This window comes from Coregonus lavaretus, assembly GCF_964263955.1.
Source record: "Coregonus lavaretus genome assembly, chromosome: 21".
Classification (NCBI taxonomy): Eukaryota; Metazoa; Chordata; class Actinopteri; order Salmoniformes; family Salmonidae; genus Coregonus; species Coregonus lavaretus.
The window spans coordinates 40,847,208-40,864,783 of record NC_140008.1 but is presented as its reverse complement, the minus strand read 5'-3'; the positions used below and the strand labels follow the sequence as shown (position 1 = coordinate 40,864,783).

Sequence of the window (17,576 nt, the reverse complement as noted above, 5' to 3'; positions counted from 1 at the left end):
GCTGATGTAAAAAGGGCTTTATAATATACATTTGATTGATTGACTTTGTAAACCTGTAAACCTTCAGAAACCTGTATTTCCAATCATTCACAGAGCAGTTGAACTGTAAAAGAATGTAATTGCTTATGGTACTAAAGCTGCACATTCAAAAGGTAATTTTACTTATGTAGCACAAACCATTTAATTATGTTATCTAATATCTATGTACATTTGAAGTGGCTGTTATGAGTTGTAGCTTCAATGCACTTAGAAAGAATTGCAAGGTACTAACATATCATTATAGCTTTGCCTTTGAAAGCCCATTGTAACCTCTGTGGCTGGGTTAGCTTTTATCTGTGAGGTTTTGCTGGTGCCAGCTCTCTGTATATCTCAGTCAGTGTGGTGGTTTTGCTGGTGCCATGATGTGTGACGTGCCTCTGCCATGCTGCTGAGGCGGCAATGTGCCGATGTGCCCCCACCTGATTCCTGAGCTCCAGGGACACACAGAGACGGGGGGAGAGATCAGATGAGGTGACCGGAAAACGAGCCCAGGTATTATGAACCATGCCTTTAGAGAGAGAAGAGAGAGAGATTAAGAGGAGATAGTGTTTAGACCCCTGAGAGGATAAAGGAGAGGACAGAGCAAGAAACAGAGCGATAGAGGGAGAGAGGAGGAGAGTGTTAGAAAGGGAGTGAGAGAGAAGAAGTCATAGAGAGGGAGAGAGTGAGATCTGATTGAGTGTACATCAGCTTGTTCTTGTTCTCTCTGGGCTTCGTGGGTACTGTAACACTGCATGAAAATTTCATCAGATAGACGAGTAGCAGAGGAGAAGAGGGGGATGAGGAGGAGGAGAGGAAACAAGGTTGTTAAACCCTCATCGATGCCGCAGTGGAGCAAGCCTGTTAGACCAGCCTACGAGATGTCCTATGAAGTGAGACTATTCAGCCTTGTGTGTGTGTGTGATCCATGATGTGCTATTGTGAGCCACCTGTCAGACACTCCATAGAGGAAGTCACCAGGGACAGTACAGGGAACAGGAGGTCAGAGTTGAATATGGGGACACACTCAGTCGTGGCACAGTCATGTTTCCACATACAGTGGAAGTAATACCTATGTTATCATATGGTAAGAAAGTCCCGCCTACTTCCTGGATCATGTCCCACACGGTTTTTTGAATGGCCTTCAAGATTATATTATCAAATTCATGAAAACACGGTCATTTAAGATATATGTCAAATTATATACACTACCGGTCAAAAGCTTTAGAACACCTAGTCATTCAAGGGTTTTTCTTTATTTTTCTTATTTTCTACATTGTAGAAAAATAGTGTAGACATCAAAACCATGAAATAACAGATATGGAATCATGTAGTAACCAAAAAAGTGTTAAACAAATATCTTTTGTATTTGAGATTCTTCAAATAGCCACCCTTTGCCTTGATGACAGCTTTGCACACTCTTGGCATTCTCTCAACCAGCTTCACCTGGAATGCTTTTCCAACAGTCTTGAAGGAGTTCCCACATATGCTGAGCACTTGTTGGCTGCTTTTCCTTCACTCTGCGGTCCGACTCATCCCAAACCATCTCAATTTGGTTGAGGTCGGGGGATTGTGGAGGCCAGGTCATCTGATGCAGCACTCCATCACTCTCCTTCTTGGTAAAATAGCCCTTACACAGCCTGGAGGTGTGTTTCGTCATTGTCCTGTTGAAAAACAAATGATAGTCCCACTAAGCCCAAACCAGATGGGATGGCGTATCGCTGCAGAATGCTGTGGTAGCCAAGCTGGTTAAGTGTGCCTTGAATTCTAAATAAATCACAGACAGTGTCACCAGCAAAGCACCACCACACCATAACACCTCCTCCTCCATGCTTTACGGTGGGAACTACACACGCAGAGATCATCCGTTCACCCACACCGCATCTCACAAAGACACGGCGGTTGGAACCAAAAATCTCTAATTTGGACTCCAGACCAAAGGACAAATTTCCACCGGTCTAATGTCCATTGCTCGTGTTTCTTGGCCCAAGCAAGTCTCTTCTTCTTATTGGTGTCCTTTAGTAGTGGTTTCTTCGCAGCAATTCGACCATGAAGGCCTGATTCACACGGTCTCCTCTGAACAGTTGATGTTAAGATGTGTCTGATACTTGAACTCTGTGAAGCATTTATTTGGGCTGCAATTTATGAAGCTGATAACTCTAATGAACTTATCCTCTGCAGCAGAGGTAACTCTGGGTCTTCCATTCCTGTGGCGGTCCTCATGAGAGCCAGATTCATCATAGCGCATGATGGTTTTTGCGACTGCACTTGAAGAAACGTTCAAAGTTCTTGAAATGTTCCATATTGACTGACCTTCATGTCTTAAAGTAATGCTGGACTGTCGTTTCTCTTTGCTTATTTGAGCTGTTCTTTCCATAATATGGACTTGGTCTTTTACCAAATAAGGTATCTTCCGTATACCCCCCCCCCCCCCCCCCCCCCCCCACCTTGTCACAACACAACTGATTGGCTCAAACGCATTAAGAAGGAAATAAATTCCACAAATTAACTTTTAAGAAGGCACACCTGTTAATTGAAAAGCATTCCAGGTGACTATCTCATGAAGCTGGTTGAGAGAATGCCAATGCAAAGCTGTCATCAAGGCAAAGGGAGGCCATTTGAAGAATCTCAAATATACAATATATTTCGATTTGTTTAACACTTTTTTGTTTGCTACATGATTCCATATCTGTTATTTCATAGTTTTGATGTCTTCATTCGGAAATTATTCAGACCTCTTGACTATTCCAGAATTTGTTACGTTACAGCCTTATTCTAAAATGGATTTAAAAAATAATAATCTCATCAATCTACACACAATACCCCATAATGACAAAGGAAAAACAGGTTTAATTTTTTGTGCAAATGTATTAAATATCAAAAACAGAAATACCTTATTTACATAAGTATTCAGACCCTTTGCTATGAGACTCTAAATTGAGCTCTGGTGCATCCTGTTTCCATTGATCATCCTTGAGATGTTTCCTACAACTTGATTGGAGTCCACCTGTGGTAAATTCAATTGATTGGACATGATTTGAAAAGGCACACACCTGTCTATATAAGGTCCCACAGTTGACAGTGCATGTCAGAGCAAAAACCAAGCCATGAGGTCGAAGGAATTGTCCGTAGAGCTCAGAGATGATTGTGTCGAGGCACAGATCTGGGGAAGGGTACCAAAACATGTCTGCAGCATTAAAGGTTCCCAAGAACACAGTGGCCTCCATCATTCTTAAATGGAAGAAATTTGGAACCACTAAGACTCCTCCTAGAGCTTGCCGCCTGGCCAAACTGAGCAATCGGGGGAGAAGGGCCTTGGTCAGGGAGGTGACTAAGAACCTGATGGGTGGCAGGTAGCTTAGTGGTTAAGAGCGTTGTGCCAGTAACCGAAAGGTCGCTGGTTCTAATCCCTGAGCCGACTAGGTGAAAAATCTGTCGATGTGCCCTTGAGCAAGGCACTTAACCCTAATTGCTCCTGTAAGTCGCTCTGGATAAGAGCGTCTGCTAAATGACATAAAATAAAATAAAATAAATAGACACTCTGACAGAGCTCCAGAGTTCCCCTGTGGACATGGGAGAAACTTCCAGAAGGACAACCATGTCTGCAGCACTACACCAATCATGCCTTTATTGTAGAGTGGTCAGACAGAAGTAAATCCTCAGTAAAAGGCACATGACAGCCCGCTTGGAGTTTGCCAAAAGGCACCTAAAGACTCTCACACCATGAGAAACAAGATTGTCTGGTCTGATGAAACCAAGATTTAACTCTTTGGCCTGAATGCCAAGAGTCACGTCTGGAGGAAACATGGCACCATCCCTACAGTGACTCATGGTGGTGGCAGCATCATGCTGTGGGGATGTTTTTCAGCGGCAGGGACTGGGAGACTAGTCAGGATCAAGGGAAAGATGAACGGAGCAAAGTACAGAGAGATCCTTGATGAAAACCTGCTCCAGAGCGCTCAGGACCTCAGACTGGGCGAAGGTTCACCTTTCAACAGGACAACAACCATAAGCACACAGCCAAGGCAACGCAGGAGTGGCATCAGGACAAGTCTCTGAATGTCCTTGAGTGGCCCGGACTTGAACCCGATCGAACATCTCTGGAGAGACCTGAAAATAGCTGTGCAGCGATGCTCCCCATCCAACCTGACAGAGCTTGAGAGGATCTGCAGAGAAGAATGGGAGACATTTCCCAAATACAGGTGTGCCAAGCTTGTAGCGTCATACCCAAGAAGACTGGAGGCTGTAATCACTGCCAAAGGTGCTTCAACAAAGTGCTGAGTAAAGGATCTGAATACTTATGTAAATGTGATATTTCAGTTTACATTTTTTTATTCATTTGCAAAAATCTCCAAAAACCTGTCTCTGCTTTGTTATTATGGGGTATTGTGTGTAGATTGATGAGAAAAAACGAAAAAAACAATTTCATCCATTTTAGAATAAGGCTGTAACGTAACAAAATGTGGAAAAAGTCAAGGGGTCTGAATACTTTCCGAATGCACTGTATAATCTTGAAAGCCATTCAAAAACAGCGTGGGACTTTCATACTGTATCTAGGTAATCATATACTTGAAATTGTTTTATATATTTTTTTTATTTATTTTACCTTTATTTAACTAGGCAAGTCAGTTAAGAACAAATTCTTATTTACAATGATGGCCTACACCGGCCAAACCCGGACGACGCTGGGCCAATTGTGCGCCGCCCTATGGGACTCCCAATCACGGCCGGTTGTGATACAGCCTGGAATCGAACCAGGGGGTCTGTAGTGACGCCTCAAGCACTGAGATGCAGTGCCTTAGACCACTGCGCCACTCGGGAATGAATGGGTCAAGGGCATGAAGAGCTCCCATACTAGGTGCCAGCAGCCATTCAGTGTTCTATGCTGACCCTCTAGTATCTACCCAGAGCTTAAACTCACAGGCTGGTTGGCTGTTTGTTGCAGATGGACTCCCGCTCAGCCCCTCTCTCTGTCCCTCTCTCTGTCCCTCTCTCCGTCTCTCTCTCTGTCTCTCTCTGTCTCTCTCTCTGTCTCTATCTCTGTCCCTCGCTCTGTCCCTCTCTGTCTCTCTCTCTCAATTCAATTCAATTCAATAGACTTTATTGACATGGCAAGTTAAATTACTTACATTGTCAAAGTATACATATAACCAAAATGGTGGGACCAACAGCAATAATAATAGTAGTAGTGGAAATGGGATTACCATTAACAGCAACTACAACAATATTAATGAGAATAACAATACATTAAAGCAATAGTAGTCGACCAGTCTCAACATGACTGAGAAGACACATGACATGGTATGAAAGCCAAAACAAAACAGGAAATATTATTGACATTACATAACACTTTTCACTGGCTGTCCCTCAGGTTGTGGCAGGAGGACACATAGTTGGCTGCCAAAATTGCACATTTTGGCTTTTCACCCAATAAATATTTGATTTTTTCTTCCTCTTTTATAGTTTCAAATTCTTTGTACTGAATGATAATTTTGGGAAAGAAAGAGTATCTTAGGTCTGAATATTTGTCACAGTGTAATAGGAAATGCAGCTCTGTCTCTACCTCTCCCCGGGGGCAGAGTGAGCACAGCCTGTCCTCTCTGGGCAGCCAGGTTTGCCTGTGACGACCGGTCTCTATAGCCAGACTGTGCTCACTGAGTCTGTACCTAGTCATTGTTTTCCTCAGTTTTCTATCAGTCATGGTAGTCAGATAGTCTGCCAACATGTACTGTCTGTTTAGAGCCAAACAGCATTGAAGTTTACTTAGATTTTTTGTGGTATCTTTCCAATAGGTGATATATATATTTTTTTTGCTTTGGAGACTACCTCAACTAGCCGGTGCCCCCGCACATTGACTCTGCAATGGTACCCCCCTGTATATATAGCCTCCCTACTGTTACTTTATTTTACTTATGCTCTTTTTTTTCTCAACACTTTTTTTGTTGTTGTTTTATTTTTACTTTTTTGTTAAAAATAAATGCACTGTTGTTTAAGGGCTGTAAGTAAGCATTTCACTGTAATGTCTGCACCTGTTGTATTCGGCGCATGTGACCAATAAAATTCGATTTGATTTAATTTGATGATTTGGTTGGGCCAGATTTTCTGAGTGCTGTCCTGAGGCTCTATGAGGTTGGTTTTGGTTAGTGAACTGAGCCTCAGAACCAGCTGGCTGAGGGGACTCTTCTCTTGTTTCATCTCTTGACATAGTAGAGCTGTGTGATGGAATGTTTTGGGGTCACTGGTTTTTAGATGGTTGTAAAATTTGATGGCTCTTTTTTCTATTCGAATAAGGAGGGTATTGGCCCAATTCTGCTCTACATGCGTTATTTTGAGTTTTTCTTTGCACTTGCAATACAGTCTTGCAAAACTCTGCAGTATTTCAATTGGATGTTTGTCCCATTTGGTAAATTCAGTATTAGAGAGCGGACCTCAAACTTCGCTGCCATATAGAGCAATTGGTTCTATAACTGATTGGAAAATGTTGAGCCAGATTCTAATTGGAATTTCGATTTTAATATTCCTTTTAATGGCATAGAATGCTCTTCTTACTTTGTCTCTCAGCTCATTCACAGCCATCTGAAAGCTACCCGTGTTGCTGATATTTAGTCCTAGATACGTGTAATTTTTGGTGTGTTCTAATAGAACTGTGTCCAAATAGAATTTATATTTGTCATCCTGATTTCCGGATCTTTTTTGGAATATCATTATATTTGTTTTCTTTTTAGATTAACGGTCAGGGCCCAGGTCTGGCAGAACCTGTGCAGATGATCTAGATGCTGCTGTAACCCCTCCTTAGTGGGAGACAGTAGCACCAGGTCATCTGCGTACAGCAGACACTTGATTTCAGTGTTGTGTAGGGTGAGACCAGGTGCTGCTGATTCTTCTACTGTTTTTGCCAATTCATTAATGTAGATGTTAAATAGTGTTGGACTTATTGGGTAGCCCTGTTTCACTCCACGTCCCTGAGAGAAGAAGTATGTTTGCTTGTTGCCGATTTTAACCGCACATTTGTTTTTAGTGTACATTGATTTAATAACATCATATGTTTTCCCTCCAATACCACTTTCTATTAGTTTGTAAAAAAGACCTTCGTGCCAAATTGAATCAAATGCTTTCTTGAAGTCTACAAAACACGAGTAGATTTTGCCTTTGTTTTGGTTTACTTGTTTGTCAATTAGAGTGTGGAGGGTGTAAATGTGGTCTGTTGTACGATATTTTTTTACAAATCCAATCTGGCTTCTGCTTAGGACGTTGTGTTCATCAAGGAAGTGATGTAGTCTGTTGTTTATGATACTGCAGAGAATTTTCCCCAAGTTACTGTTAACGCAAATTCCTCTGGAATTATTTGGGTCAAATTTGTCTCCATTTTTATAAATTGGTGTGATCAATCCTTGGTTCCAAATATCGGGGAAAATAGCTGCAGTTAGGATAATGTTGAAGAGTTTGAGTATAGCCAATTTGAATTTGTGGTCTGTATATTTTATCATTTCATTTAAAATACCATCAGCACCACAGGCCTTTTTGGGTTGGAGAGTGCAAAGTTTTTCCAATAATTCTTGTTCTGTAATTGGGGTATCCACATGATTCTGATAGTCTTTGACTGCTGATTCAAGGATTTGTAATTGTTCTTGTATATCTTGTTGTTCTGGGCTTTTTGTTATATTGCTGTAGAGGTTTGCAAAGTGATTTCTCCACATATCCCCATTTTGGATAGCCAATTCCTCATTATGAGGTTTGTTTAATTTATTCAAATTCTCCCAGAAGTGGTTTGATTCTATGGATTCGTCAATTACATCCAGCTGATTTCTAATGTGCTGTTCTTTTTTTGTTCTTAGGGTGTGTTTGTATTGCTTCAGTGTTTCCCCATGTTGAAGGTGTATATTTTTGTTGTCTGGGACTTTTGATTACATATATTTCTCAATTACTTTCTTAGAGTTTTGCAATCATTATCAAACCATTTTTCATTATCTATTATTTTTGATTTGCTCTTATGTTTCTTTAGATTAACCAAGGAGGCTAATTTGTCAAACATAAAGTTTATGTTTCAAACGGCCAAATTTACACCTTCATTGCTGTAGGAGAATGTTAAGGCTAAAATGTTGTCCATGAGAGATTGTATTTTTTGGCTACTAATTGCTTTTTGGTAGATTTCTGTACTGTTTGCACTCCATCTATAGGCCTGTTTAGTACCATGTAATTTATTGGGCCGTGATGCTTCATGGTTGGGTTCTGCTGTTCTCAGATACACTGTGATTTTACTGTGGTCTGAGAGAGGTGTTAGTGGGCTGACTGTGAAGGCTCTGAGAGACTCTGGGTTGAGGTCGGTGATGAAGTAGTCTACAGTACTGCTGCCAAGGGATGAGCTGTAGGTGTACCTACCAAAAGAGTCCCCTCTTAGCCTACCATTAACTATGTAAAGACCCAGTGTTCGACAGAGCTTCAGGGGCTGTACTCCATTTTCGTTTTTCACTTTGTCATAGTTGTTTCTGGGGGGGGTATGTGGGGAGGGAAAGGTTGTTGCTTCCCGGTAGGTGTTTGTCCCCATGACTGTTAATAGTGTCTAGTTCTTCTGCTGTTCTAGCATTCAGGTCTCCACAGACCAGAACATTGCCTTGGGCCTGAAAGTGACTAATCTCCCCCTCTAGAATGGAGAAACTCTCTTCATTGAAGTAGGGTGACTCTGAGGGGAGAATGTATGTAGCACAGAGGAAGACGTTTTTATCTGTTAAGATAGCCTCCTTATTGATTTTAAGCCAGATAAAGAATTCTCCTGTTTTGATCAATTCGATGGAATTAGTTAGTTCAGATGTATACCATATTAGCATTCCCCTGTCTCTGCCCTGTGTGATTCCTTTTAATTTGGTGGATGGTACGATTATCTCCCTATAACCTAGTGGACAGCCAGTGGAAACATCACCTCTGCACCATGTTTCCTGTAGTACTACAATATCAACATCATCAGTTTCTTTAAGGAAGTCTGGGTTTCTGCTCTTTAGCCCAAAAGCAGAGGACTTCAATCCTTGTAAATTCCAACATGCAACGTAAAAAGATTTCATAACTGTTTTTTCTTTACCTTCAAAATGAAATAAACACTCACAATCCAACAAGAACTATTAAAATATGATTTTTCAATTAACGTAAACTCTTATTATGCAGATGTGATTTGATTATCATTTAAGATAGTATTTGTGTCATGCCACTTGGCTGGATGTAGTGTGAGGATGGTGGAGTTCTTGTGCTCATCTTACCATGACCCTCGGCCTATCACACAGCATAGTAGATTCAGCATTTGTTTGATGTCACTCATTTCGTTGGTGGGAGCTGGGCCAGTTGCTCCTCTCACAGCTTGTGCATAGCTCTGCCTGCCGGGCTGTGGCTCCTCCAGGTGTGGGTCTGCGGTGGGGGGGAGGGGGGTGTTAGGCCTCGTCTGGGTGGGTCTTCAGCTGGGCTGGGGTGGTCTGTGCTGCGCTGGCTGTGGTGGGCATTGAGGTTGGTGGTGCTGTGGTCGTGGCTGTGGGGTCCAGGGTGTTGGTCCGGGGTGTTGTCTCGGTGATCTCGGGGGGGTGGAGATTGCTCTGCTGTTCCTGGGTGGAGAGGTCAGAATGCGGTTTAAAGCGACGTCTTTGAGATTCTTAGCAAGGATGGGGACTGTCTCCCTGTACAGGTGAACATGGTCATAGAGACAGTCCAGATCGAGGGTGGGATGGTGGGCCAGGTGTATATTGGGTCGCAGGGCACAGTCCCGGGAGAGGCTGGCGTTTATTATTTGGATTGTGGCAGGGTGGAAGTCCTTCCTCTGTAGAAGGGTTGACACCACGATCCTTGAGTTGGGGAATATTGCGGAGGCCTTCTCAATCACTCCCCGTAGTGAAGTCGCCACCCTCTCCTGCTGAGCACGCAGGTCGTTGCTTCCGGTGTGTATGATTATGTGGCTTGGCAACCCGAGCTGGGCCTTATCAAGCAGCGCCATGGCACTCTGCGTTGTTGGGCACCACACCTTTCTCGTTTTGTGTCTAGGAAAAAGTTTATTCTCCTGAACAAACTTCCCATATGAGTCCATCAACAGGACAATCTCAGCCAGTGTTTCTTCTGGACTGGAGGGGGTAGAGTTGGGGTTGGTGGGTGTTGGAGCTAGGGTGTGGCTGGTCTGTGCCAGTGCCGCTGTCAGTGGGAGGCTGTTCTGGGGGCTGGGGGGAGGCATGCAGCCGGCAGGGCTGGGGAGGCCTGGCTGGTTGAGGTGGGCTCCTCTGCTGTGTGAGGGCAGGTCATAGAGTGGTGATCTAGCAGCTCCTGCAGCCTGTCCTCTGTTCTCTTTCTCTCCTGCAGCTCCTCTCTTAGTGTGGTCAGCTCGTTATTACTGCTCTGCCTGTCTTTTTGGAGCTCTCTCACCTCCTTTGTTAGATCAGCCAGCTCGCTCTTGAGTCCGTCTCTCTCTCTTGCTGAACTTCTTTCAGCTGTGTTGCAAGGCTGCTGTCCTGCTCTGTCCGCACCTTGGTTAGGAGCTCCCCTAAGGTGTGGATGTCTGGTTGCTGTTTGCTCACACTCTCCCTGAGCAGGGTTGTCTGTCTCTTTTGACTTTCAGCTTCCACCCATTACAGATTCCCTCTTTCTTTATGGATGGGTAGTGAGAGCAGACTGCTGAGCGCCATGCATTTGGCTGGTCAGTGAGAAAGCTTCCAGTTGAGGCTTGCATCTACTACAAGACCATGGTGCTTGCCTACGGAGCTGTGAGGGGAACGGCACCTCCTTACCTTCAGGCTCTGATCAGACCCTACTCCCAAACGAGGCCACTACGTTCATCCACCTCTGGCCTGCTAGCTCCCCTACCTCTACGGAAGCACAGTTCCCACTCAGCCCAGTCAAAGCTATTCGCTGCTTTGGCACCCCAATGGTGGAACAAGCTCCCCCACGACGCCAGGACAGCGGAGTCACTGACCACCTTCCGGAGTCACTTGAAACCCTACCTCTTTAAGGAATACCTGGAATAGTATATAGTAATCCTTCTACCCCCTCCCCCAACCCCCCATAAAAAAAAGTGGTTGTCCCACTGACTATCATAAGTTGAATGCACCAAGTTGTAAGTCGCTCTGGATAAGAGCGTCTGCTAGATGATGTAAATGTACATGTAAAAATCACCGTTTTTGTAGAGGTCTGTGAAAAGGGTTTCTGGCCTCCCCTTTAGTAGTTTCTGTTTAAAAGCTTTCCTCGTTGTGTAATTTATGGCCTCTGGGGGGTAGAGAATGGATGCTGAGGGGGAGTGGGTACATGGTGCCTGTGGGCTCTGCTACTGCTGCTGCTGCTCTGTTCTGCTGCACCGTTGCCATGGCAACCAGTTTTGTTTGTCTGCTGCTGTTGCTAGCTAGCTCCTGTTTAGCTCAAAAACCAGCAAAAAGAGTGAAAAATCTTCACGCACAAAAACAGAAGACATGTTTAAAGTTAGAGTCAGTGCTTCTTTTTGATTTACTCACTCAGTTTGGTGTAGTTGTATTAACTCCCCTTGCTAGGTTTGTTCTAGCTCAATTTTCTGGCTGGCTTGTTAGCCTGCTGGCTAGGTTTTTGTTGTGTAGCTTGCTAGCAAGAGTCAAAACTTCTTAATTTGAGGCGCAAAGTTACTTTTTTTTCTATTCTGATTTAATAAAGTTGTTGTTCATCACTTTTTGTCTTGAATTCTTTTTAGATTCGAGTGTTTATCTCATTCTAAAAACAAAAAATACGGAAATAAATCAGGAGTGTCACGATCGTCATACATAGAGGAGGACCAAGGCGCAGCGTTGAAGGTGAACATATCTTTTATTTACTGATCACACGATCAAAACAATAAACGATAACGTGACGTCTACAGTTTCACACAAACCGAAATGAACAAGAAACCACAAACACAACGTGAAAGACAGATAGTTAAATATGGCTCCCAATCAGAGCCAACGAGCCAACAGCTGACACTCGTTACCTCTGATTGGGAGTCACTCAAACAAAGAAATATAATAACCTAGAACCCACAACAAAACATAGAAACTAACACCCTGGCTCAACATACGAGAGTCCCCCGAGCCAGGGCGTGACAGTACCCCCCCCTAAAGGCGCGGACTCCGACCGCGCCAACGAAACACAACAGGGGAGGGACCGGGTGGGCACTCCGCCCAGGCGGCGGATCCGGCTCCAGTGGAACAGGCACGCGCCGTGCCGGACCGACGACGCACACCACTGGCTTGGTGTGGGGAACAGGCACGGGCCGTGCTGCACTGACGAAACGCCCCACAGACTTGGTGCTGGGAGCAGGAGTGGGCCGGACTGGGCTGGCGACGCGCACCACAGACCTGGTGCGGAGAGCAGGAACGGGCAGAGCCGGGCTGACGAGACGCACCACAGACCCGATGCGGGGAGCAGGAATGGGCCGGACTGGGCTGGCGACGCGCACCACAGACCTGGTGCGGAGAGCAGGAACGGGCAGAGCCGGGCTGACGAGCCGCACCACAGACTTGATGCGGGGAGCAGGAATGGGCCGGACTGGGCTGGCGACGCGCACCACAGACCTGGTGCGGAGAGCAGGAACGGGCAGAGCCGGGCTGACGAGACGCACCACAGACCCGATGCGGGGAGCAGGAATGGGCCGGACTGGGCTGGCGACGCGCACCACAGACCTGGTGCGGAGAGCAGGAACGGGCAGAGCCGGGCTGACGAGCCGCACCACAGACTTGATGCGGGGAGCAGGAATGGGCCGGACTGGGCTGGCGACGCGCACCACAGACCTGGTGCGGAGAGCAGGAACGGGCAGAGCCGGGCTGACGAGACGCACCACAGGCTTGATGCGGGGAGCAGGAATGGGCCGGACTGGGCTGGCGACGCGCACCACAGACCTGGTGCGGGGAGCAGGAACGGGCAGAGCCGGGCTGACGAGACGCACCGTAGACTTGATGCGGAGAGCAGGCACGGGCCGTGCCGGACTGACGACGCACACCACTGGCTTGGTGCGGGAAGCTTGGATGGGCCGGACTGTACTGGGGACACACACCACTGGCCCTACACCGGGATCTGGAACGGGCCGGACCGGACTGGCAACACACGCCAGTACCTCTCGCCGTGCCTCTACTTCCTCCATCCCCTCTTCGACCAGTGGCCCCCGTAACCCGGCGGCCTTCTCCGGCAACCCACTGGGCCGCTATATCGCGGCCTCCTGCTGGTCCGACGTCGTGAGCCCCCCCCTAAAAATTTTCGGGGCGTCTCTCCTACCCGTGGACCACGTCTCCATATCCCTCGCCAGCTTCTCGCCCTTCTGCCATAATGTCAAGCCCTTGTCTTCCTCCCTCGGCTTGACCCAGTCCAGGAGGCGAAGGAGATCTGTGAGGGATCTCCCTGGCGATGGCTCCTGAACACGCTGCTTGGTCCCATCTTGGTGGTTTCTTCTGTCACAATCGTCATACATAGAGGAGGACCAAGGCGCAGCGTTGAAGGTGAACATATCTTTTATTTACTGATCACACGATCAAAACAATAAACGATAACGTGACGTCTACAGTTTCACACAAACCGAAATGAACAAGAAACCACAAACACAACGTGAAAGACAGATAGTTAAATATGGCTCCCAATCAGAGACAACGAGCCAACAGCTGACACTCGTTACCTCTGATTGGGAGTCACTCAAACAAAGAAATATAATAACCTAGAACCCACAACAAAACATAGAAACTAACACCCTGGCTCAACATACGAGAGTCCCCCGAGCCAGGGCGTGACAAGGAGCTCATGTTGAGCATGACCTCTCTCTCTTCCTTCTCACTGACACACATGGTCAGTCTCTCAGACAGGATAGACTTTTACCCCAAATCCTCTCAGGCCACTGTCGTGTGTTTGTAAACCATCTGATTAAGCTTATGTGACTGGGGAGTAGGTGTGTGTGTGTGTGTGTGTGTGTGTGTGTGTGTGTGTGTGTGTGTGTGTGCGTGCGTGTGTGTGTCTGGTGCATTAAGAGCTGAGGTGTAAATCAATGATTGTCACTCCCTGTGCAAATCTATTAGCCCTAGCTAAGGGAATCTGTTCTGCTCTGGTCATCTCACCTGCCTGCCTGCATGGTCTGCCTGGCCTGTAGTGGGGGTGTGTCCCAAATTGCACCTATATGGGCCCTGGTCAAAAGTAGTGCACTATAGAGGGAATAGGGTGCCATTTAGGACGCATCCTTGGTATGGGCCACAGCCTGCCCAGACCACCGCTGAAATTATTTCTAGGCCGATTATGTTTTAATGACTGGGATTGTGCGTAGGAGAGACAGCAAGTCCTGATGTACAGTATGCCTTAATCCATATCTCTGATTATTGTGTCCGGGAAGGGCTTTCTACTCATTTAAGACCCATTATCGTCTGTGGACAGAGACGCATTAGAAGGAGAGATGGATGGAGGGAGGGAGGGAGGGGGGGGAGGAGAGAGAGAGAGAGAGAGAGAGAGAGAGAGAGAGAGAGAGAGAGAGAGAGAGAGAGAGAGAGAGAGAGAGAGAGAGAGAGAGAGAGAGAGAGAGAGAGAGAAGAGAGAGAGAGAGAGAGAGAGAGAGAGGCTCTCTGTGTTGTGTTGTGTACACAGTATATCTCTCTCTGAGTGGAGATGAGTTTAGACAGCTCCCCTCCGTGCCTCGTATGGTAGAGTGAATTAGAGATCTGCCATTTGGGACGCATTCAGATATTTCTCTCTCAGTAAGAGAAACAGACAGCATACGTACGTATACCGCTGTTTCCTGTTAACTGAGTTAAGTTCTCCCTGTACTGTTTAACCTTTTACTGCAGTGGGCTAAATCAGGGTCACACAGAGTGTTTTTATTGGTAGTCTTAAACAAATCTAATTTGAAACAAAAGTATACACCTCACACACATGGTTATGGGCTTAAAAAAGAATACACCTGTACCATGTCAGATATAGAGTTGAAATGTATTACATTTTGGTTTTGCATCCCAATATTACACTTTATATACACTATATTTTTATGTCTCTGTGTCCACTATGAAGAAAGTCAGAGGTAGTTTCATGAGCCAATGTTAGCACAATGACTGGAAGTCTATGGGGATCCGCTAGCATGCTAGCAATTTCCTTCAAACCGCACGCAGAGACATACAAATTGTATCCACGAGTTCATCTGACTGTGGGGAAGTAGATAAAGGGTCTCATTGCCAAAATCCTGAAGTATCCCTTTAATGTCAGACCACTGCCAGCACAGCAGGACACATCTAGGAGTCACAACCAAGCAGAGACACACACCGCAGGGACTGGAGTGGGTGGCAGGTGGGCTGATGCTTTGGGACCAACTGGCTTTGCTCAAAATGTCACCACCTTTAGATGTAGAAACGCCATGAACACTCATCACAGCACACAGTGTAGAAATAGAGGAGCACAGAACAGCACGGCATGGTCTGACACAGCATGCATGTTTAAAAGCGTCTAAAGTGGTCTAAACTGTCTCAGCAGTGTTCGACAGGATGCGGGTGTGGAGCTTCAGAGTGGCTTAATGGAGGTTTGTCAGCAGGCTAGTTCGGCCTCGCTGCCTTTACCCATCTCCGATCTGTGAGCACAGAGACATACAAGTTTGAGGAAATACAACAGCTTTGTTTAATCTCACCCCAGACATACAAACACAGTGAAGCGCACAGCAGTGAGCGGTGTGTGCTTGGGCTTAAAAGGAGAGAGAGAATGGGAGAGAAAGAGGGAGGGAAGAAGGGAGAGGGGGAGAGAGAAGAGCAACGGGCTGCTGTGCTGGCTGTACAGCTCTCCCTCTTTCCTCCCTCTCTCTCTTTTCTCTCTCTCTTCCTCTCTCTCTGGGATGTGAATCAGATAGTAATCTATCTACCTACGGGACACGTTGCTCTGCTCTCTCTGTACAGTACCCTGGGATGAAGGAGCAGTGGAGAGAGAGTGGGCTTGTTGAAGTGCTTTGATTTCCTCTTACATCCCATAAGAGCTGCTCTGTTTTTAGCTACGAGTGACCCTACGTGGGTGTGTGTGGCCTTCCGCGATAAGAGGATGACTCGTAGCGTGGGTATGTGTGTGTGTGTTGGGGCGGAGAGGGTAGCGTTGAGCGAAACGGAACGGAGAGGTGAAACAACACACGACTCTCTCTGATTTTTTATATACAGCCCATCTCCTGCCTGCCTGCATTCTGCTCGGCACCTCCCCAGGCCATGTTTTTAACTAAGTCATGTTTACAGTTCCCCAGAGACCAGCCATACATCTTCTCTCAGGCAGCATGCAGGCACCACTACCCCCACGGTTCATGTGGAAGTTTACAGTAACCACTGCACTTTGACCTCTGCCCTCACCTCTGTCAGATAATGTATGGGTTGGTGGGTAGTGTGCTTTGACTGTAAGTCGCTCTGGATAGGAGCCTCTGCTAAATGACTTAAATATAACCATTTTAAATGTGTGGGTGGAAGGGTGTCTGATTTAGTGTCTTAATATTCTGATTCATATGTTTTGGGGATGTATCTCCCCTGTGAGTGTAAACTACATGTTCTCGATAAAGAGCCCAAAAAGCTATTCAACTTGAGGATATGTTTGATCTAATTCCCCAATACAAGAGAATGATTACAATAGGGAAACCTTCCATCAAAGACTTCTAAAAGTATTTCTGAGGGGGAAAAGTGTCCCATCGGAACACTGCGACGTTAGTGTGTTCCGTTGTTCCAAAGGATCCTGCTTTTCCCCATGTTTAAACTCTCCTCTCTCTGTTTCTACACCTCCCTCCCTCTCTCTCTCTCTCTCTCTCTGCAGGAGGTCCATGAGATTCTGAGAGAGTACGAGCTCAAGTACTGCTTTGTGGACCGCAACAAAGGGACAGGTAAACCAAACCACGTCTACAAACCATCAACATCCTTTTCAGTTCACAGAACAACCCCACCATGTCTGTCCAGTCCACTTTCCTTTCCTGGAGTCAAGTTAAAGGGGATACCTATATTTAGAGTAGCGCGAGAGGGAGAGCCAAACACCTGAAATCGAATACCTTTTGAAATGCGGATCTCCAAACAGCTGTGATAGCAGAGGGCAACATGTCAGGGGTTAAAGGTGTTTAATGGCTCATGAGAGCTTAATGTGAAATGGCCTTATCCACTATGTGTATGTGTGTTTGTGTGTGTTGAGAAACGTCCTTATCCACGGCTCACGTCACACTGTTAATTATTCCAACAGACCGCTGTGTCAAGGTAGGATGGGTCCTGAAGTAGCAGTAGAAGTATATAAAGGACGTCAGACTGTCATTTCTTTTTCCACACTGTAATTATTGTTTTTAAATACGGATCCCTTTGTGATATTTTGACAGCTCCATTTTCCTTCTCTCTCTCTCTCTCTCGCTCTCTCTCTACTCTCTTTCGCTCTCTCTCTTGCTCTCTTTCTCTCTCTCTTCCTCTCTACTCTCTCTCTTTCGCTCTCTCTTTCTCTCTCTCTCTTTCTCTCTCTCTCTTTCTCTCAAATCAATAGATTTCCACGCTTTAAATAGCTTAGCTCATTTTAGAGAAGGTAGCTAGTTGCAGAACTTGATGCGTCAGTGTTAGTGGAATTCTAATGATTGCCGTTTGAATTAAAAG

General features: G+C 45.8%; 1 protein-coding gene across 1 annotated transcript in view; it reads left to right on the top strand.

Moving 5' to 3' along the window:
- Positions 1 to 17,576, top strand: part of LOC311149155 (uncharacterized protein) — a 42,757-nt gene that overhangs the window by 12,144 nt on the left and 13,037 nt on the right. Inside the window, exon 2 of the mRNA XM_084186241.1 lies at positions 16,768 to 16,875. Within this exon, the coding sequence (XP_084042367.1) occupies positions 16,768 to 16,875 (108 nt within the window). The remainder of the gene's footprint in view (positions 1 to 16,767; positions 16,876 to 17,576) is intronic.